Source organism: Aethalodelphis obliquidens, unplaced genomic scaffold (assembly GCF_003676395.1).
Source record: "Aethalodelphis obliquidens isolate GAN/ISIS:26980383/991018 unplaced genomic scaffold, ASM367639v1 scaffold4, whole genome shotgun sequence".
In the NCBI taxonomy this organism is placed as follows: domain Eukaryota; kingdom Metazoa; phylum Chordata; class Mammalia; order Artiodactyla; family Delphinidae; genus Aethalodelphis; species Aethalodelphis obliquidens.
The window spans coordinates 3,309,998-3,333,256 of NW_020837948.1; the positions used below are offsets into that span (position 1 = coordinate 3,309,998).

Genomic DNA, 23,259 nt, shown 5'->3' on the forward strand with positions numbered 1-23,259 from the left:
TTATCCACGTCTGTACAAATGACCCAATTTCATTCCTTTTTATGGCTGAGTAATATTCCATTGTGTATATATGTACTACATCTTCTTTATCCGTTCCTCTGTTGATGGACATTAAGGTATGCTGACTTTTGATGTGTTTTTACTATGACTGTATGCTCACCTGGAATGTTTCATGATTTTGGACATAACTCAGTATGCTCAAATTTGAGAGTCTTTTTAAGTTTATAGGTTCTTCCAGGTTTTAACAGTCCCTAAAGAGTTGGGTGATTTTCATTTTCGAAGTGGTATCATGAAATGCCATAAGCCCTTCCTCGTATGGTGAGAATTTAGAGGAAGACTGTTCTCTGCCCTGTCCAGCAGAGGCCTGATATAATTATCCTGTGCAGTGTAGCCAATAAAATATACATGCATGGTAACACTGCCACCCTTCACTCTTCAGCCTGTAGTATGCACGAATAGGAGTTATTGAATTTAATAAATAACTGTATCTAGGTATGCGAACTTCTATTTAGGTGTATGTTTTAAGAATTAACTGTTGCTGAGGTCCTTGCAAGTCAGTTTTAAAAGCTTCATTAGTAGAGATAAAATTACCCGTTAAGAGGCCAACACAGATGGATACACCTCGCTTGGCGAGTGTGGTCTAGTACATCCACCATGCCTTCCACCACAGTCTGAATTTTAACAGGCCACATCTTTATTGGGCCAGGAGGAAGATCAGAGGTGAGGGCTTTTCAAGTCCTGTGCTTTTCTGGTCTCTGGACCAGGCTCTGGGGTCCACACAGCATAATGCACTTAGGTACCGGGCAGCACCTGGGTGGTGTGGGGCTGGCACACTGCTTCCCACGGTGGGATTTGCCACTGTGAGAAAGGAGGTAGAAGGGTCAACAGCCCAGCAATTCCTGGGTCTGTTTTAGGATAACCTAAAATATATGCTATATTTAAAAATTTTAGATAGAAGATAAGATAAAGGAAGATCTGGGCTGGTGCCCATGGATGTTAAGCCCTGGAGAAATGACCAGCCAGTCGTCCTTTGTCCCTTGAGCACTGACTGTTAAGTGGGACTCAGGGGTGAGGTGAAGCTCTAGAAGGGTGTTCTTCTAGCTTTGGCTTTTTCCGCGCGAGTTTGGATGGTATCAACTATGGTCCTTATCAGACGTTGCCCCAGAGGCAGAGTGGATTGATTGGCACAGGCCCAGCTGCTTGGACTGCCCATGTCTGCAGACCTGGCTGGTCCAGTGTGGAAGGCTGATCCGTGAACTCCAGCCACTCACACTTGGACCTCGCTGCTGCAGTGACCGCTAAGTGGCCCGTGCTCAGCGGCCATCCCCCAAGTGGGCTCTGGTGCCTGTCTCTCAGCTGTAGCCACAGCGGTCACACCCAAGGTTGTCTGGGCTGCTAGCTCATTGGGTTCTGCTTTGGCACCCGCTTTCCCAAGGCAGGTCAAAAGCAATCAGATGCAGGGAAATCATTTTCCTTCCCCACTTGGCCTTGCTGGGCAAGAGGCTCTTTGAAGGACTCATTTTGCACAATGAGCTTTGACTCAGGTGTACCTTCACATTTGGGCAGCAGTTAGGCAGTATTATTACATGTGCAATGAGTTTCTAAATATTCTCATGCAGATAGCCACTTTTAGAGGTTTTATATTTAAAACCATGATTTTCCCCAAGAAATATGTAAAAATGGCAGTTATAGTTAGCCTGGAAATGTGGCAAGGTCCAGAAGAATGCTTCACATTCCATCCAAGTTATAAGGTATGTTGAAATCACTAGGGAATATTCAGTTCTTGAGACCGGCTCAAACCTCACTTGGATATCAAAGGGAATGTGACATGTGAAACTAAAGCAGAGGAACTTGTCTTTGGCTCCAGTCCTTCCTCGTTAGACACACATCCTAAGCTTCCAAGGACTTCCATGTATTAGAACAGCATGTTCAAGTAGAAAATAGTTCCCATGATTTTAGACTGCGGTTGGGTGGTACCATCCTCTGGATGTGCAGAGGGCACTGATGAACCACAGTTGGAAGGACAGAGGTTTTGTTGTTTTTTCTCCAGTGGTGAGGGTGAGTTCATCCTGGGTTATCTCTTCTCTTGCCCTTGTGAACAGCAGAATGTCTGAGTCACTTGCTTATATTTAGTGCTGAGTATATTGGCCATCAAAGCTGAGAAATCAAGTGGTACATTTCCCACCAATCATCCGGCTCTTAGCTTAGAATCATTAACTCTGGCTGCCACATAATTCAAAAGACTAGGATTATATTTAAAATAATAAATGGAGTGAGATGTGGCAGAGGGATTCTTTTAAACTTTCTCAGTGATATTTCATGGTGTAGACCTCAGAGACTTCCTAACCAGATGGGTGAGAAGACCAGTTATGCCATAAATTTAAAGCCGGAGCAAAGTGGGCCAATTCCTCAGAGTTAAAAATGATTTAATGCTGACTCCCCAGGATCCGGAGGAACCCGTTCATGTTTATTCACGCTCTGGAAAAACGGAATCACTGCCCAAGGAGCAATGTTCTGATTTTACTCTAAATCCAGTTTCCTAAAATCTATTTAAGGGCTTAGGTGAACGCAACCAGGATCTAATAAAGCCAGGTAATTGAATGACACAGAGGCCGATAAAATTCACAGGAGATGGTGTCGGAGATAAACAGCCGCAGGAGACGGCATGGCATGGACCATAGTTGAAACTAATTGTGCACTTTGATCTAAATGAACTTCTCTAGAAGAGACGTCGAGGCCTCATTTTGGCCAGCTTTCTGGAACTGCAGCCTGCAGAGTACCAGCCGAAAACACATCCAGCAGATCATTTGAGTGTATGCAGGAGGGAATTAACTGCATGGGGCCACATGCCCTAAAAATGGCTGTGGAGGTGTTTTCCACGGGTGAGGCCTCTGCATGTTGCAGACAGTTGAGCTGAGCTGACAGAGTGGGTGTGCTCGGCCGCAGTGGGGTGGGTGAGCACTTACAGGGAGGAGAAAGAGTGGGCCGTGGAGGTTTGGAAGGGAAGGGTTATTAGCAGTGGGGAAGAGGTTAATGTGACGATAGAGAAGTGAGTGACCTGGACCCTTGCACTTTCAAAGTAATGAAGTGTCTAGCCTCGGAGCAAGCTTCATGCAAGAAGGACATGGTTATGAATGAACCAGATTGGCCAGCCTTTGTGTTTTTATCGTTACACACCTGGGACACATGGTATTAAGCTGAATATATGCCTGTGGTTAATTCTCACATTTGAATGGCCCTCTGTTTTTAGGTTTGGGGAGTGTTAGAAGACTGGAATTGTGGGCCAGAATTACATGTCTTCGTGTAGGAGAAATGTTGACAGTTGAATTATCAGTGGTTACAAACACAGAGGTTTAATCCCAAGTGAGAACAGCTAGGCATCACCACTAGCGGTATAATTGATGGCAAATAAGTCTTGCACCTGGAAGGTGTCTCCGTTTATCTGTCAAACCAGGAAGAGCAGTGCTGTTTCCATATTAGGCTGAAATGTATTAACTCTTCCTAGGGTATAATCCATACAGTTTGAAAGACAAGAACTTAAAAAGTCAATTGATAGTTTTGATTGCACGTGAATGCCTTGGAAAGATTTCTAAGCCCTTAGTGTTTTCCTTTGTGTTTTGGGAGGTGGGGGGAAAGGCAGCTTTTTATGCATTTGTGTGAGAAGCTTCTTGAAATCTGACCTTTGTTTTCCGTTTTTTTCCCCTCATATAGGATGATTATTTCAGAAACTGGAACCCCAACAAGCCTTTTGACCAAGGTAAAGGATGCCCTTTTTCTTGCTGTATATTCCACGGGAAATGCTGTCTCATTTTTCCTTCCTTGAATGCTGATTTACTCTTCCCTTAAAGGCCAGCTGGCTGTCTTATTTTACTGACTTTTGTGGACTGAGTTGACTGGGGTGATAGAAATTATTTTTATCAAATTGGTTATTTGTCTGAGATTGCCTAAGACTGATTAAAACATGTTTTTATTGAATTGACCACTATAATCATTGGTTGGTTTTGTTAGAGAACAAACACATAAAGAAACCAAATAGTAAAATGCTTATCAGACTCACCTGGTGAATTGTTGGGCTGAGTCCAGTGATTTCATTCATGGAACAGACTGTGCCTGGAGACGCTGTCCAATTCACATGAGCCGCAAAAATGAAACTTTCTCGTCTAGAAATAGGCTAATCCCGGGAGGCTTTCAGGGGCGCTGATATTTCATTTGTTAAATAACTTCATCGTGTTTCTAAATAGAAGCTTGTTTCAGGGGCAGCTCACTGACCGCTTGGGTTTTAGCTTGGTCCTCAGAGGGCTCTTTCCACTCATACCAGCAAGCACAAAGCCAGGCTCCTGAAGGCCATTGTAAATCTCTGTCCTCCTGTGAGCTATTTAAGACACAGCGAGGACCTGCTGTGAATCACATCCCTGTTTCTATTGTTCCATGTGGGGCTGCTGTTGGCACAGACCCTGCTGCTGAAATGGTGGCAGATTGTACTTGAAGTACGTATATGCAATTAATGCTGCAACTCAGAGGGAAAATGTTACCTACCGAGTCTCAAAGGTTCACGCTTCTGAGAATCAGCTTCAGTTCTGTAGACTGAGTATTTGATGTGGTCACGATGGTCAACTTGACACAGAGAAGTCAAGGAAAGCGTTGACGTGTAACACGATAGAAGGCGCCCCTTTCCGCTCTCTCCTTTGTCACTTTAATGGGTCACTCCAACCGGACTCTGGTTTTCTTGCAAGCAAAATTGGCATTAAAATTTTCGCATAGACATTTAGCGTATGCCCTCAAGTAGTGCAACACTTTGTTCATTCATACGTGCATGCATTCATTCATTCTCAAACATTTATTGACCTAGCACTCTGGAACAAGCACCAAGCCAGGTCCTGGGGATAAAACAGAAAACCTGTGGTGCCCATCCAGGAGGAGCTCAGAGTGGGGAGTGGGGAAATAGCTCAGTGAACAATTGCGGTGGGAGATGTGTTAATGGCTGTGATGCAGGTGTGTGCAGGTGACACCCTAGGTGGGAGACTTAGTGGGCATGCATGTGTGTGTTGTGGGCAGGTGCTAGGGGAGGCTTTCTTTTGGAGGCCCTGTCTGGGCTATACCTATGCCAGTGGGCTCCAAGGGCCTCACACTTCAGCAACTTTAAAAAAATTTTTAATTGAAATATCGTTGATTTACAATATTGTGTTAGTTTCAGGTGTACAGCAAAGTGATGAAATTATACATAGGTATAAATATTTTTTCCAGTTCTTTTCCATTATAGGTTATTACAAGATATTGAATATAGTTCCCTGTGCTATACAGTAAATCCTTGTTGTTTATCTGTTTTATATATAGTGGCGTGCATCTGTGAATCCCATACTCCTACTAATTTATCCCTTCCTCACCCTTTCCCCATTGGTAACCATGTTTGTTTTCTATATCCACGAGTCTGTTTCTGTTTTGTAAATAAGTTCATTGTATTATTTTTTAGATTCCACATATAAGTGGTATCATAATATTTGTCTTTCTCTGTCTGGCTTATTTCACTCAGTATGATAATCTCTAGGTCCATCCATGTTGCTGCAAATGGCATTGTTTCATTCTTTTTTATGGCTGAGTAGTATTCCATTGTGTATATATACCACATCTTCTTTATCCATTCATCCGTTGATAGACACTTAGGTTGCTTCCATGTCTTGGCTATTGTAAATAGTGCTTCTATGAACATTGGGGTGCATGTATCTTTTTGAATTTGAGTTTCGTGTTTTCTGGATTATATGCCCAGGAGTGCGATTGCTGGACCATATGTTAGTTCTATTTTTAATTGTTTAAGGAACCTCCATACTGTTCATAGTGCACCAATTTACCTTCCCACCAACAGTGTAGGAGGGTTTCCTTTTCTCCACACCCTCTCCAGCATTTGTTATTTGTAGACTTTTTGATGACGGCCATTCTGACTGGTGTGAGGTGATACCTCATTGTAGTTTTGAGTTGCATTTCTCTAATAATCAGCAATGACGAGGATCTTTTCATGTTCCTGTTGGCCATCTTGATGTCTTCTTTGGAGAACTAACAACTTTAACAGTGACTGAATCATCACAGTAAATCACAGTAAAACATATGAAAGTATTTGTAATTTAGAAATTTTCCATCAAAGATGATCAAAATTTCTAAAAATTTCTCAAAAGGCTACACCTTCATGTTGGAAGAACACTCAGATGTAGAGCAACACGTTCCCTGTGTGTACCTGGTAAATGAGCCCTTCTGCAAACACCCCTACCAGGATCTTTCTTATGGAGGTACCGCAGGTGATCGTGACCATGAACTGACGCTTTCCAGTCCAGAAAAAGATTTAGGCTCTAGTCCTGTAAGGATCAAGTGTTGCCTAAATAAATGCCAGATTTACTCTTCCCCAAGGCCTGCCAACAAATACTAAAACTTTACCAAGGAACATTTTAATTTTTACTAATTCGCATTGGGAAAGGTTATACACGAAGGGGGGCATCATTTGTCACTTCATATATGTAAATGATATATCTACATATATGATATAAATGATAGCTTCCTTTGAACATGCTATTTAAATCTGTCTAACCACAAAGTCCAAACAAGGATTTTTCTCTCCAAGGAAGGTTAGCAACCATACCCAGCAGCGTCCTGCCCCTGCTCCCTCTTTTCCGAGCTCTGCAGGCTTGAAAGCTCGATCTGCTGAATAAATCCTTGCAGAAAACCTCATGACTTTCTGGGGTATAACTGAGGACCTTAGCTGAGAAGCCCCACTTTGTACCTCAGGTGTAGCTGCTGTTGGCTATTTATATCCCGAGCTGGGGGGAGAGCAGGCAGGGCTGAGAATAGCCTTCACTTAAAATATCGGCTCCAGCAGATGTCATCAATTACACTGGGTGCCGCTCAATAAAAATGGGAGGTTACTATATCAGCGCTGACACAGCCTGGCGCAACATAAACCACAGGCATGGGAGAGATCGGGCATTTCATCTTCCGGCAAATAGGAGGATTGCCGAGCTCCAGTGGAGATTGTCAGCTGCAGAGAGAAGTCGTTTCCCCTCCTGAGCTAAAAAAGAATCCGACGTGTTTCAGGCAGTTTTGTGGTTGGGGATGACTTTCAGTTTATAGAAATGGAACTTGCTGGAAAGCTTTTAGAGGGCCAGATGACAAGCATGTTCTGAGATGGAGGTGGAAGTGGCTTCATGATAGAGGTGGGTGTGGAATGGGCTTGAAATGCAGGGGGAGAAAAGGGGAAGGAAGGCCGTGCACGGGGGATTCTGGTAGAGAGCAGCCAGATAGGTGGATTTGAGGCAGGCTGTGAAGGGCATTTCATACCAATCTATGAAGTTTAAACTTTGTTTTCTTGGCAGTGGGGACCCATAGAGAGTTTTTGAGCAGAGGAGTGACAGGTTGAAGGCAATACTTTAGAGGACCTAGTTTGGTGGCTCAACAGCAGTGATTCGGAACCCAAGACACACCTGCTAAATGCTGCCCCTCCTACCGGACTCGTAGGTAACTTCTCCATTGCATCATTCATTGCCTTGCATCCCTGGGCTTTGGTCACAGATGGTCAGACTTAACCATTCAGCTCTGTAGCTTGACCTCTGAAATGCCCTGTAGCTCCTGACTGTCTCAAGTACTGGTGTGAATAGTAAGGACACACAGAGTATTCAAGAAATAGTTACTTCCCTGTAATTGCTCTTTCTGCTGAAGGATAGTGACTGAACTTTGAACAACAGGGCTTCACAGAGCAAGCACTTATCATGTAATGACTCCAAGGTAGTTAGAAGAAAAGCACCTCACTGGAGGTGTCCTTCCACAAGGCTGAAAACGTCTTTAACGTGTTATCTTTAAGAGGATCATTAATGCTTCTGAGTGGAGTATAATAGCTGTCACCTTGAGGCTTTTCTAAGAACTCTTTCTGAGATTTGGATAAAGTAGTCTATCCTTTTTGATTGTGATGACTTAATGCCAAATCTCCCCACAGAAGGGACAGAAGGGGGTTCAGAATTGAAGGCAACAATTATTAACTCAGGTGAGAAATTTCCTTTGTGAAGTCCACAAAGATAGCTGCCCTGGCGGGAGTTGGGCAGGCTGTATAGTTCAAGAGGGCAACTGGCAGATGCAGACGGCTTCCTGGCGTATATAGGCAGGAGGACTGGGGCCCTCGGAGCGGCCCTCTGCAGGAGGCTGGCCGAGCCTGGAGGGCTCTGGGTGGCCTCTGCCGCTTTTGCCTTTGCCACCTTCCCTACGCTGGCCCCTAGCAAACCTGGAGCATAGAGTGGGTGTTGAGCAGACATGAGTTTTATGCTTCTGAAAGTGGCATCTGGTCCAGCAAGATGCTTCCCCAAGAAAACAGTCCCTGCGCAAACAAGTTTGGGACACACATATGCTCTGTTCATCTCGTGGAGATTCACAGTGTTTGTTAGCAATTTAAAAGCTCTAAGAAGTCTTTTAGTAAAGAAGCCCATTTAACTTACCATGTGCTAAATTTGCCTTTGACCACATGCTTTTGCTGTTATATTTTTCACACCATACCTGTCATGTCCCCAGCAAAAGTGGTATCTTCTGTGGGATACACTTTGGTGAGTGCAGTATGGGGTCCCGGGGTTTGTAGTCAGATCCTCTAAATTTGGAACTTGACTCTGCCAGTTATTAGCTGTGTGATTCTAGGCAAGTTGCTTAACCTCTCTGATTCTAAGCCTTCCCATCTGGACATGGTAACAATAAGAGCACCTAGAGGATTAAATGAGCTAATGTGTCTGGCAGATAGCAAGCGCTCTGTTAAGTGTTGTTTTAGCCAGCCATTGATCTTTTTTGCTCCCTCCTCTTCCTGTCTAGCTGCCTTTCCGTGTTGCTTCTCTCCCTTCCCACGTAGGTTTTCTTTCTTTCTTCTTGTATTCCCTCATGGGAGCGCTCACAGTTGTAATGCTCTGGAGCTCCCGGGCTAAATTAGAGGTGGCCTGTCTTACGCTAGGTGAGTCATTGCCGTTGCACCTCCACATCCTCATTATTGGGGCTGAAAAGGTTCAGGCTCTTAATGCTCATTCATTCATTCATTCATTCAACAGGTACCGAATGCTGATGTCTAAACCCCCTATGCTAGATAGTAGGGACCACACTAAAGAAGGTCTTTCTTGGGCCCCTCGGGATTATAAATCATTAGTCATCTGTCCAAGTTCTTACACCAGCACGGAGTATGTGTCCGTACTGGGGGTGACAGGGTGGGGAAGCGAAAAGTATTGACCTGGGAAACTCATATGATGTCAACTGTTTACCCTAGTGACACAGGGCAGTTTTAGTTGGGATGACAGTTTTTGCTACCGATTGGCCTCACTCAGTCTGTGTCTGTTGACTGTGGATCAGGGCACCCGCAGCCTCAGCTGACCAACATTCCCTTCGGTGTGACGCTGAGGGTGCAGTCTCACAGATCCTCTTTTTCCTTGGAGTCCGGTGGCTGATGAGGAAGGTTATTCAAAGGGCCTGGAGGGGAAAGAGAGAATTGGTTGAACCACAATACTGTGGTACAAAAATAAAAGGTGTTGCTTTGGGGATTCACTGAGGGAGCGGATGAACAAGGAGCAAAGTGAATTCTAACAGGCAGCTTCAAAACTTCTAGACCAGTCCTTTTTTTTGTTTTGTTTTGTTTTGTTTTGTTTTGCGGTACACGGGCCTCTCACTGTTGCGGTCTCTCCCATTGCGGAGCACAGGTTCCGGACGCGCAAGCTCAGCGGCCATGGCTCACGGGCCTAGCCGCTCTGCGGCATGTGGGATCTTCCCGGACCAGGGCACGAACCCGCGTCCCCTGCATCGGCAGGCGGACTCTCAACCACTGCACCACCAGGGAAGCCCTAGACCAGTCCTTTTCGAAAAAGAAAATTGGAGCTTATTCATAATGCTTTTGCCAAGTGAAAGGTTTTTATTGTTGTTGTTGTATTGCGGGGTTGAGAAGGTAATTTGTGTATAAAACCATTGCATCATTTTAATATAAAATTCTGATTACCTGAAAATGTCCTGCAGTGATGGAATGCAAATTAATCTAGGTTCCATACTGCAGCCATGGTCCGCTCAGGAAAGAACCCACTGGTGTATTTGGGTAAGAAGTTCCACTTGATGGGACAAACCGTTTTAGGAAAAATGGCTGAAGGGGATTTATCATGGAACTTTTTCTGAGACGAGTGGGTTCCTTTAATGTGGAATAAATGAATGTTTTAGGTAAAGTGTAGAGGTTTAAAGGATAACGTTTTTCCTTCTGGAGTGAATATTAATCATTTTTCCTCCAGAGCGGCCTGGCTGTGACTAAATCTCAGATGATGCTGGTGATCTTCAGAGCAGAATATGAACTTGTAGAAACTGATCTCCAGATAAAAATAAAACTCCGGAAGGCAGGGTCCCCTTTCACTCATGCTGTTCACTTGAGTAGAATAAAAGAAGAAAAACCTTGCCCTTTGACCTCCAATCTATTATACCAAGATCCTGATAAGCTCAAATCCTCACCAAAGCCCTGAACTATTTTCAGGCGAAAATTCTAAAACTCGAAAGGAGAGAGTACTTCCTGTGCTCCAGCCGTGTTTCTGGAGCCAGAGCCCCGTGGACTATCACAGCAACATGTTTTGTCCGAGTTTTAAAGAGCTCCTGGTGGAGCCAGGATTGCTTATTTCTAAAATTTTTCTTTAGAAGGAGATTTCTTTCCCTCTAGATTAATCTGAAATTTTACATGATAGGCTTTATAGAAATCTTACATCCCCATAGCTTTCCTCTTGATGTGGAATTTAACCTCGCCCCAAAAGGAGCCTCTGACTTGCATTCGTCGGGCCTTGAAAAATTTTCGGTGTTTAAGGATCTGTTCATCCTACCTGATCCTTCGGGCTGCTGATTCTCAGAGGCAGCTGGCCCGGCTTGTGGGAAGCATCTTAATTTTCCCCGGGTTCCCTCATGTTTGGTCTGGTTGGTTCCTCCCTCTCGCCTTTGCCTTTGCACATAAGTTAAGGACCATTCTCTCCCCTTAACAGAAATAGCTCCTGTTATTTAAAATAACCGATTCCTGCCCCAGACATTCACACCTCACTCCAGATACCTCCGCCTCTCACCTCCTGCCATCTCTCCTTCTCTTTCTTGACTATGACGATACAATAGTTACTATTTTTAAAAATTTCAAGTGTTGATTTTTAAATTTTCCAAGTCAATTCTGCCAGAGAAGAAGCAGAAAACTGCTAATTCAAATATTGGTTTGCTCCTCCTTTAACTCAGCCTATCTGCTTTGAAGTTAGATCAAGTTGAACGTTTTATCTTTCATCTCTGGCCGCCTTTACCTGTCTGCTTATTTTAAGGAAATAAAACATCAGATATAAGACTGAAATCCCCCAGGGGCCCCTCCTTGGTCCTCTTTCCCGTTTTCTTTTCTTTAAAGGTGACCGTGTCGTTAACATGCTTTTCTTTCCATGCTCTTGTCCTTTTATGTCATACGTGCATGTCTACAAACACTATTATACATATAGAAGTAAATGTTTTCTCCTCTAACCTGTTTATTTCACTGAAAATCGTTTTCGATGGGTTAGCTGTCGATACAGTTAATTCCTTTATATTGTGATGTTCTGTGGTACTAATATGCTCCAGTTTACCCACCGGTTCCCCCGTTGGTGGACACTTATGTTGTCTCATTTGCTTTGCTGTTGGAGCTGCTTTCTCTTAGCATTTCTAACACATGCTGACTGATTCGTCCATCCAGTCCCTTGGCCTGGAGAGTGTGGTGTCCCCCAAGGGAGGCCGAGGTGGGACAGGACTCTGCCACTCTTAAAATGTGTGACTTCAGGCAAATCACTGGCCTTTCTTTTTTTTTTTAACACCTTTATTGGGGTTCACTGGCCTTTCTTGACTTCCGTTTGCCCACCTCTGCGATAAAACGGGTGGGCCAGGTGGCCCCTGAAGTCCTTTCCTTCTGATAGCCAAGCTATCGTGGTTTCAGGCAATGTAGAATCTGTGTATGTTTTCCTCATGAAGGAAGGAAAAATGAAAAATTTGAAGTCTGATGCTCTTATTTCAAAGGTTACAGTTTAACCAATGAGGTATGAATATCGCTTCAATAAAACCAATGGAATTAAATGGGCCTTTTAACCATCAGGGGTGGGGAGGGAGGCTCAGAATAAAAAGCAAAAAGGACCAGAGTAGGAGGTACTTTGTTTTCTCACAGAGTCCTGTGGGCACTGCAAGAGGTGGAGGAAAGAGTCAGGGTTTAGAAGGCTCGGGTTCAAATCTCGGCTCCCCCGTGAATGTGGGACATCCACTTGAGGCATGTGACTTATCTAGGCTAACGATATCCATCTGGTGGACGTTTGTGATGACTGTGCGAGCTCATGATTGCAGAGAGCCGGGGAGTTGGTATGTGGCGTGTGCCCAGGAAAGCTCAGTTTCTTCTCAGCTCAGCCTTGCCAGGGACCCCTGTGCAAGCCCCATCTCCTCACAGGAGCCGGCCGCTGTGGGTGTTAAGTTCCCGGCTTCCTCTGGCTCCTCTAGCAGCTGCCAGTAGCCTGGCAGCTCCAAGGAGCCAAAGCCATTCTGGGTTGTGTTCCACCCTTTGGATGGAATCATGAAGGCTAGTAAAATTTCCCGTGCAATTATGGGGCACTTGTGGCTTTCTATTACTGTGTTTAAGAGGTTCTTTTAGCACGAACAGATCCATTTAAAAGACATGTTTATCACCTTTCCCCAAACTCATAAAACATAGTGTTAGTTTTATAAAAAGAGAGAAAAAAAAAAAAGAAGCAAACCCAAACCTTCGGCTATTCCATCTGCTAGAACAACAGCCCCTGAATTAATTACATAGTATTTGTTGAGTCCTAATGAAACAACCTTGGTTTGGGGAAATTCTCAATAGGGGAAAAACTGTCAGTTGAATTTTTTTTTTTTTTTTTTTTGCGGTACGCGGGCCTCTCACTGTTGTGGCCTCTCCCGTTGCGGAGCACAGGCTACGGACATGCAGGCTCAGCAGCCATGGCTCACGGGCCCAGCCGCTCCGCGGCATGTGGGATCTTCCCGGACCGGGGCACGAACCCGTGTCCCCCGCATCGGCAGGCGGACTCTCAACCACTGCGCCACCAGGGAAGCCCTGTCAGTTGAATTTTTAAATGGATCAGTAATGCTGGGTAAATTTCCTCACTGGAGACCACAGAGTGGATGAGAGCATTTTCCCAATGGGAGATGGCTGCCTGGAGAAACACTCGCCAGTATCACCTGTGCCCCATAGCTCTTCTGCCTAAGGTCCAGAGTTTGCTTTTGTTAAAGTTCTTCAGTGTGTGTTATGTAACACTTCCTTGCTGGAGACCTATCAAATGTTTGTCCTGCCCTGATAACCGTGTATGATGAAAGGCAGTGTGATGTATTGGGAGGACCCTGGGCGTTGCAGTCTCAAAGATTGAGTTCAGCTCCCGCTGTTCCCTCTAATAACTGTGTGTACCTAGGCAAACGCTTCACTTCTCTGGGCCTCAATTTCCTTATCTGTAAAATAGCAATTATGTTGTTTTTCACAGCTGTGACATGAAGGGTCTGTAAAACTCTGGATGTGGTGCCTGATCCAGTCTTATTATCACGTACGTGAGAAAGGCAATAAGGCTTTGGTAAAAGGAGGAGGGTTGATGTTTTGTTCTGGGTTCTCAGTGTGAGAAGTTCTTAGGGGTTTCGATGTGTCTGCGTCTCCCTTTTGGTGTGTGAGCTAATTGTGTGTGAACAATTCACTGATCACTTAGGAGGTGCTGAGTTGGTTTCATGCAGGAACATGGTGAGGAATGTGACGGCAGCTTTCTTCGGGGCGCTTGTAGTCTGTGTAGCCGAGAGAGAGACAGAGAGACACGTGAAATACAATAACCCATGGTGTGTGCTTGGGGCTCCCAGACAGAGTCTTGCAGATGGGGGCGCTCGGGGGATGGGACAGCCAGCCCTTCCTGGGTGGGAGTCAGGAGAAGGATGGTGGAGAAAGTGACCCGGAGCCTTTCTAAGGATGGGTAGATGCTGGGAGGTGAGCTGGAGGGACAGCATCTGACGGAAAGAAACGTTTCCTGACGGGTGCGACTTCGGTTACCAAAGAAGTGAAGTTTGATGGGATGCTTTAAAAAAAAATACATTTATTAAGAGAGAGGAAGAAAATGTAAGTCATGACTTCAGTAGGCTGCTTCCCTCTGTCGCCAGTTATCTCTCCAGATCCTTCTGATGTTGAAATACCCCTAGAGTGGGGACTGCAGACAGTGAGGTAGGTCTGGTGCAGGAACACTGGGGGTGGGGCGTGAGGTCTGGGACAAGCCAGCACCTACTCCACCTCCAGAGAGTGACCGTGACCCAGCTGTTGCTGAGGGTGGTCCTGAGGGTGCTGGGGCCCAGCATCGCCAGGACTTCTGCTTGCTGCAGAGGATCGAGAAATGAAGAAGTCTTTGTACGTGGGTAAAAACTCCTTATTCATCAGTATTAGCAAATAAATCCATTATTAAAAAAAAAAACGAGAAGAGGGTAAATATGTCCTTGGACTGTCTGTGGATTCTCCTAGAGGAGAGCTGAGGATCTCGTTGTCAGACCTCGTCTCTTGCCTGTGGTGTGTAGGCTCTGGAGGCTGATGGGTCCTTGAGGTGCCTCTGACCTGGAACAGCAGGGAGGCCCGAGGGTAGAGGCAGTGTCTGGCAGAGCAGGGGCACGCGGCCTCGATGGAGTCATTGTTGCCAGGCTACGATTAGAGGCCAGGAGGCCTGCAGCCACGTGTCATGAGCAGGGGAGCCCGAATGCTGGGCCGACCTCTGGGTTATTACTGCTGTTTCTCTGCGGCCTCCCGCACCACTTGCAGGTGGATTGTTTTAATCTCGAGAAGAGGGAAACACACCCCTGCCCTCTCACATGCATTCAAGCACTCACACAACTCACACGAAATAAGGTGCTAGGGGGATTTGGAAACACAAACCATGTCCCAGAGAGCCAGAGCCAAGTCCCTTTGATCTTGCGGTGATTGTGTGAGGCGCCGAGTCTCCTCGCTGTGGGGCAGCTTGGGGCAGTGCTGTGGGCAGTGGCATCCCCGAGGAGCCCTCAGCAGGAGACGAATGCTGTGTACAGCAGTTGGCCCTGTGCTGCTCCGGCTCTTCATTGGCCAAAAAATATTGGTAGAAAGGGATCAGAAAGGTGGGAAATGTCAGATGCACTGAATGCCAAGAGGAGAAGACCCCAGTTAGGTGGAGGGTGGTCCTTCTGAGCCGGCATTCTAGCCCCAAAGTGGCCCAGGGTTTGTGCCATCCACGAGCCCTGGCCTCTACCCCAGCCCCTGTCATTCCCTCTCACTTCAAAATGTGGAGATAAATGCACTTGAGTTCTCCTGCTACCTTCACTTCAGGTCTGTAAATGCTCAGTTTCCGTGCAGAAACTTACCTGAAATGTCACTCAGCTGTCCTCAGGTTTGTAACCAAATGATGATAACCTGACATTTCTGTCTTTTCTTAAAAATATGTTTTTTCTGTCTTATTCATGAAAAGATAACTTTCAGGAATGTATAATATCAGGTAATAAATAAATAGATGACAGTATTTGGATCTAAGGAAAAGATGTGAGTGAATTAAATAAAGCCGCAGCAAGGGTAGTACTCAAAACACACACACAGTACATTTCTGTGCACTTCTAGAGCGGGCCCTGGGGCTTCCTAATAACCAAAGGAAGGAAGGAAGCACATGGCCATATGTGCCCATGAGATGAAAGAAAGGCAGCTTTTCATGAGAAATACAAGGTGTTCCTGGTATGGAGACCAGAGATGCCTTCCTTCAGCGAGTTCTCAAAAAGGGAGTTGTGTGGGCATGGACCACTTTCTTGACAGTGTCTGACGGTAAATACCACAGTAAGTTTTTACCATTGCTTCCTCCAGGATCTCTCGGTGTATGCCAATGGCATAGTGCCAAAGTGCAGTTCTATAAGGTAATTCGATGATAAGCCGGGCTAATAAAGAGTACACAGTCTTCTAAAGGTCTGGCTTGATACATGGATAAAATTGACAACATCCGGAAGAATGGATGGCCTGTCTCCATCAGAGAATACTCCGATTGTTTTGTTTCTGGTAACTGATTAGCATTGGGAACAGAGAGTTCTGGGCTCTTCCTGGCAGAAACAGGGAGTTCAGATCATCTGTGCTGCTAATTAGTGGAAGCAAATGGGTCTCCTTCATCAGCCAAGTGGTGGGTGGAGCCAATGTCCTCAGTCAGACATGCAGAATCCAACCCAGAACTACGGTACCTGAACGCAGGGTCACCTTCCTGCACGCCAAGCCTGTAGGTAAATTCAGACCCACAGACAGTGGATGATTATGAACGTGAGCATTGTGCCCTATGTACCACTGGAACCGCAGGGGGTCACAAAGATGTCACATGGGAGCTTTATGACGTGACTTAGGCTTTACGAGGATGGGAAACGCTTTCCTTGCACACACTTGTATATTTACAGCCCTGTTTCTCAAATGTGGGCAGGTGCTGATGTGCTCAATAAAATTGACATTTTATTGAGAGGTATTACCTTTATGGTTACCTTTATGGAACCTATGGTTACCAGGGCGGAAGGATGGAGGGGGGGAGGGATAGTCAGGGAGTTTGGGATGGACATGTACACACTGCTGTATTTAAAATGGATAACCAACAAGGACCTACTGTGCAGCACAGGGAACTCTGCTCAATATTATGTAACAACCTAAGTGGGAAAAGAATTTGAAAAAGAATAGATACATGTCTGAATCACTTTGTTGTACACCTGAATTAACACAACATTGGAGTATCAACTATACTCCAATATAAAATAAAAAGTTTAAAAAAAGTATTAACAAATTCCTATTAGATTTAGTTGTTATGAAATTCTCAGCCATCAACAGAACTGCTAACATGATAGCTACCTTTGGAGGGTGAAGGGGAGGGTGCTGTTTACAGGTGTATTTTGACAGTTGAAAAGGGGTCCTCATGGTAGAAGGATTTGGGCATATTGCCACAGCACATAGACATAGGAATTTTATTCTGGAGTATTTTCAAACAAGTGTTGTGAAGCACTCATTGAGAACTCAGTAGAAACTCACAGAATGCCTAATTTTCAGCCGTGTCTCTTCTCAGCAGTACCGCTAAGATATATTATTTGAAAAATAAAGATATATATTTTTCCCTTAGGAAAAAATACAATTTGGGGGTGTGGGCCATATAAGTGTCGGCAGGCATCTGCTAATAATGATGATTTTCACTTTTAGAGAGGTCAGTCCTTTCTGTTAGTGATGGGCCCGGAGGAGAAAGTCCCAGTTAGTGATGACACAGTTACACTCCCAGATTAGGGGTGAACATTCATCATTCTGTCATCACAGCAAGGTGTAGATTTCTTCATCCAGGAAAGGTTTCAAGTGTTTATGTATAGTTTTGAAAGTAGGAGTGGGGTGATAAGACACAGGGATGTGGGCCAGTCGCCATATTAAGCCAGCACAGTACATGGCGTCTTGAAATCCTTCTGGTATAATAGCTGCACTTGGACATTTGTTGGGTTGCTTGTGGAGAGGGAGTTGAGGGGCTCTGTCTGGCTCCACAGGACAGCCCTGGAAGCAGTGGGTGGGAGTTGCCAAGTGACAGACTTTGGCTGAGTTCAAGTTTGGCTGTTTTACAGCCCCAGCTGTGTGGGGATGGGACGGGCCACCTCGGGGTAGAGGGGGGTAAAGTCACCATTGCTGGGATGTGCACACCTAAGACCGGCCAACCACCTGATTGAGGGAACCAGACTCTGGATGGGAGCGGAGGCACTTACCACTGACATGGCTTCTGACTTTGAGTTGGTGCAGTTCTAAGATAAGGCAGGTCTGTTGAGAAGCGATCATTTATTTTATGATAGAAATTATCCCCTTTAGGGTTTTCTCAAACGACTTGCCTGATTGGTGCATCTGAGGTGGATTCAGTTCACCAAAGCGATGTCTGTGCACCTGTGTATGGATTCCTGATCCGTAGGTGGGGTTGACCAGAGGTGACTGAAGCCTCATTCACTGCAAAGACAAGGGACTGAGAAAGTAAAATGGGTGGCTTACTGGGTGTTCCTAGTAAAGGAAAGTAATCTATCTAGTCAGTTGAAGGCTTCGGTTCCTGCATTCCTGCACACTGCATTTGAATAGATTCTGCTGTCTTTGGCACGAATGGCTGGGGAATAAAGGGCCCTGGTGCTATGTTTTATTTTGCCAGAGCCGTAGATACAGGCATGAATTTCCAAATGCACTGTGATCTATCAGCGTGAGGCTCACGTAGAAAGATTGGTGTCCTCTGTGGAGAAAGAAATGTTTTTGTCTTACATTCAGATGATGGAGCAAGGGGGAGTAAATAGAGTGGGTCTGGGGAAGCCTTCTTCACAGAGAAGCCATGGAGGGCCTGGAGGAATAGATTAGGCTGGTCTCCGTCCTCCAGGAACGCCTAGAACCTGCCCTGCGCTGTTGTCCAGTTTCAGAGTCTAGCGCCACATCCCTGGATCCCCTGCCACAGCCCCAAAGGCATACTTTGACAAACGCCTGTCGTCTCACTGAGCTTATGTTGTTGGAGAACTCTGCAGTGCAGGCAGGATTCAATGTGGTTTTGTTAGCATATCAAATGATGACTCTCGAGATATTTAGAACCTTGTGCTCAGACACCAAGGGAGAGACCCTGCAACTCTCAGATAAAGATAAAGTAGAAACTAACAACAGCAACAACAAAAAGATGGATTATGGTGTGTTGGGAAAGTATGTGCCTAGTGTCAACACTGAGCGGTCAACACTGAGTGGGTCTGCTCTGGAGGAAAAATGGGAGGGACCATCCCTGCTTCTAATGCCATTCAAGCTGAACCATCAGGTCAGGGGAGGGAGGTGGGGTATCAGTCAGAAATGATAATGCCCAAGCCTTGCTTTCCCTAGGAAGCACTTGGGAAAATCAAGGGCTCGCACATTGAAAGTCAAAATTATTGTCTTCAGGGGATCCACCTCCCTCTTTATGCTGTCCCATGGAGAACACAGACTCACTAAATTGCATTCTACACCTTTTCATTGAACGAGCAGAGTTGCCTTGAGCCAAAGTGAAGCCCTAAAAGTCCTCCAGAGAGGGGCCTGGTGAGTCCCCACGGTGCTATTGCTTATCCGGAAAGCAGACTCATCGTGTAACTAGTCTTTACTTTTACCAAACTGCTTTGGTAGACTGATGATAGAAAAAGTCATACACTTGGAGGCTTGGGACTAGTAAAGCACTTGTCTAAATAGATTAGAGAACGAGAATAAGGCAGACCTAGAATTTAAACTCAGGCCTATCTAATTCCAGGTTCCTACGCTATAGTGAAATCACTTCATAGATTTTTCTGCTTATATAATGAAATAGAGAAAGGACCTAGCACATATAAAGTACTTATCAAATGTTAGGGAGACTTTAAAGGGAGGAGAACACACCATAATTGGTGGCCTTCCCTTATCTCAGACTTTCTTTAGTAGTAGTTGTTATGACAGTAGCAGTCATGATAATATTTACAGCTGGTGTTTATTGAGTGCTGGCCATCAGGCATTTTGCTAAAAATTTTACATTCATCGTCTCAGTTAAGACACTTCTGGTTGAATATGATGTTAACCTGTGAGTTTGTCTTAGTGGCCTTTATTTTGTTGAGGTGTATTCCTTCTATACTCATTTTATTGAATTTTTATCATAAATGAATGTTGAAACTTGTCACATGCTTTTCTGCATCAATTGAAATGATCACGTGATTTTTTTTATCCTTCATTTTGTTAATGTGGTGTATCATGTTGACTGATTTGCAGGTTGAACGACCCTTGCATCCTGGGAATAAATCTCATTTGATCATGTTGTACGATCCTTTTAATGTGTTGCTGTATTCGATTTGCTCATTTTTTATTGAGGAATTTTCGTATCTATGTTCATCAATGATTTGGGTCTGTGATTTTTCTTTTCTGTGTGTTGTCCTTGTCTTGTTTTGGTATCAGGGCAATGAGCCTTACATGAACAGAGGAATCAGGCGAGTTATGAAGGGCCCGCTTATCAAATGTAAGGAGTTCAGGTGCAAGAGACCAGGGACCGACACAGTGATTCAAGAGCAGGAACAGGTTAGAAGGGGAGAGCTTGGTGACCCAAAGGAAAAGGATTACGTCAGTGAACGCACAGTTGGAGTAGAAACATTTGCATATTTGCGATCATGCTGTGCCCCCTGCAACAGGTCATTATAGCCCTGAAACCCTGCCTACTTGGTCGGGTCTCAGGAGGTAAGCAGGGATCAGACCGGGAGTTCTTGGATGGGAAACCAGGTGAGCTTGGTCTGCTTAGCGTTAGCATGGATCCAAGATGGAGTCATCCTATCCTAGATCTAAACTGTGAGTCCACTTTATGACCTTGGGGAGGTTACTTAACATCCCTGACTTCAGTCTGTAAATTGGAGAAGGCTAAAGTTACCTTATTTGGTTGCAGTCAGAGATTAATTGAGCAAAATGTATATGAAGGTTCTACTTTGGTGCCTGCCCATGGCAGGAGCTCAGGACATGTTAGATCCCTTCTCTCTAGTTGATGTGCTGAGTATCAGTGGAGCTGAGTGCCCGTGGCAAAGCCAAGATGCTGGGAGGTGCACTCCAGGGAGTTTCACAATTGACCTGGCAAAGCCGGGGAGGTGACCGGGATGTTCTCCTCCAGAACTGCACACAGAAGTGAGTTCTGAGCTGCAACACCAGTATTTGACTCCTTGGGGATTTGACAGATAGACATTTTTTGCAAGGACATCATTTATATACCATTATGGAAATCACCAAGACTTATCCTACCCCGCTCCCCCCCAAAAAAACAGAAATGATAATGCCAGTCATCTAGTTAATCGTGCTATAGGAGCTTTTCTGTAGAATATTCTTAGCTGTTGGTATGTTCATAACTCTGTGGTTTGTATTTTCTTCTTTGTATGTTTTCCATTTTTCTTAGAGAACTGTGTTTTCCTATATAAGTGTGATTCTTTAAATGTACAAAATGGAAAGTTATCTGGGTGATATAACTTTTCAGATAGTATGGAGGGAGATAGGCGAATTGTAACTAAGAGCAAATTTTAGTTATTTCATCTCTTGGCTATTTGACTATTCCTTTAAGTATTAATATTAATACTATAATATTATAATAATTTGCAAATAGTTTGCACCAGGGCCTTTGCACGTTCTGTGCCCCCTGCTTAGCATATTTCTGGCCCCCTGTCCAACACATCCCTGAGGTCTCAGTTTATGTCACTTACTCAAGGAAACCCCCTGTCATTGACCCTAGACTAGATTAGATCACACTCTCCTAATAGTCTATGCTTTGCATTGTTACACAGTTGTAGTTTAATAAATTTTCAGAATTATTTACTGTTTGTATCCCTGGTAAACTGTGATCTCTTCGGGACAAGGCTTATATGTCTTGTGTACTTCTGTATTTCCAGGTTCTGGTATAGGACTGGGCACAAAGTAAGTGCTGAGTTAATACTCGTCGGAAAAAGTAATTACTGTTTATTGAGCACCTATTTTATGCCAGTACTATCTAGTCCTCTTTAAAAAATGTGTGCGCACAGGCATATAACCATTAATACTGACAACTCTAAAGAAAACAGGTTCTTCCTGTTTACAACTGGAAAACTGGGTTCAAATCTTGAGAGTAGAATATTCAGGTTTTAAAAGGGTTCAGGAAATTCATAAGTAGTCATCTGGAAAAGTATTCATGATATAAATGTGAAAAGCAAAACTGTACCTAATATGATTTTACTTATGTGAAACAAAGTGTTTATATACGTATATAACTGATGAATGTGCTTGTATTTGCGTACAAAATACCTTAACACCAAATTGTAACCATTTATCTCTGAGGAATGGGCTGGAAGGGACATGAGCAGTTTTACTTTGCAGTTTTTCATATACTGTCATCTAAAAATTTTTATTGTCAGCCTCTCTTTTTGAATAAATAGTAAGAGAAAGAAGACGCCTTGCCTAAGTCCACGTAGGTGGTTTGGTGGCTGAGTGGGGATTTGAACCCCAGCCCATCTGGCTCTGTAGCCTGGGTTCTGTTCCCGATACCTTTGATGTTTCTTCAACAGTAGTTTCAATACCCCCCAGAGAATGCTTGGCCGTGTCTGTAGACAGTTTTGGCTTTTATACTGCAGGGGGTGGGGAGTGGGGGGGCGGGTGCTCCTGGCCTCTGTGGGTTGAGGCCAGGGATGCTGCTAACATCCTACACTGCAAAGGACAACCCCCAATCCCCACCCAGTTATCCACCCCAAGAGGTCGATAGTGCTGAGGCTGAGGACGCTTGTTCCAGAATGGCGTCCTGTCCTATCCTGATGCTGGTGAACTTGGTGCCCAGCTAAGCCCCACAGGAACATCGGCCATGTGGCCAGGGCATGCCCGGCGCTGGCCTAATGAGCCCTGGTAGCAGAAGGTAATTTCGATGCTCAGTGGATACAGTAGAAGTTAAACCACGTATCGGTGGTTTTTAAAAGAGAGCTTTTAAAAGAGAGCTGGAGACAGACAGATGGTAATTGGGCTTTTAGGGAGGTGATCGCTAGGAGAGAGAGAGGGTCTGGAGGGGGTGCAGGGTGGGCGGGAGCCTCTGTGTGCCTTAGCACAACCTGAGGGGAAACTGAGAGTTCCTTTAGGAGGGATGATGATCCCCATCACCTCCTTGAGTGATTTACAAGGCTATGTGCTACCTGAGATCAGGCGTCTTGCTGGCGTCCAGAAGCCAATCAGGAGCGCCGTTCTGCTGGTGCCCGCATGGTGAGGCCTCATCCGTCGGGCTGTTCCTTAAGCGAGGACCCCTCTAGGAGCTGCGCGGATTCATAGTGAGCGCTGAGGGTGAGGAGGGTGCTCCGCCACAATCCTCGCATCAACCTTGTTGTTCTGCTGGGAGGATTCTTGAGAATCATCCCATTTGACCTTCTCACATCACAGAGGGGAAACGGAGGCCAGAGAGGGGAAAGAATGCCTCAAACCACCCAGCTAGTTACTGGCCAGTCAGGACTGGACCGCTGACCCCTGGCTCCTGGTGTTGCCATCAGCCCTAAGACAACAATGGGAAGAAAGAGAGATCTTTTTTTTTTTTGATAATATCCACTCTAACAGGTGTGCAGTAATATCTCACTATAGTTTTGATTTGCATTTCCCTGATGATTACTGTTGTTGAGCGTCTTTTCATGAATCTGTTGGGTATTTAGATGTTTTCTTTGGAAAAATGTCTATTCAGTTCCTCAGCCTATTTTTTTTTTTTTTTTTTTTTTTTTTTTTTTCGG

General features: G+C 44.9%; 1 protein-coding gene across 2 annotated transcripts in view; it reads left to right on the forward strand.

The window, feature by feature from the left end:
• Positions 1-23,259, forward strand: part of SPOCK1 (SPARC (osteonectin), cwcv and kazal like domains proteoglycan 1) — a 555,545-nt gene that overhangs the window by 257,469 nt on the left and 274,817 nt on the right. For both annotated transcript variants that reach the window (XM_027096742.1, XM_027096746.1), the window contains one exon: positions 3,712-3,757. In XM_027096742.1, coding sequence (XP_026952543.1) covers positions 3,712-3,757 — 46 coding nt within the window. The remainder of the gene's footprint in view (positions 1-3,711; positions 3,758-23,259) is intronic.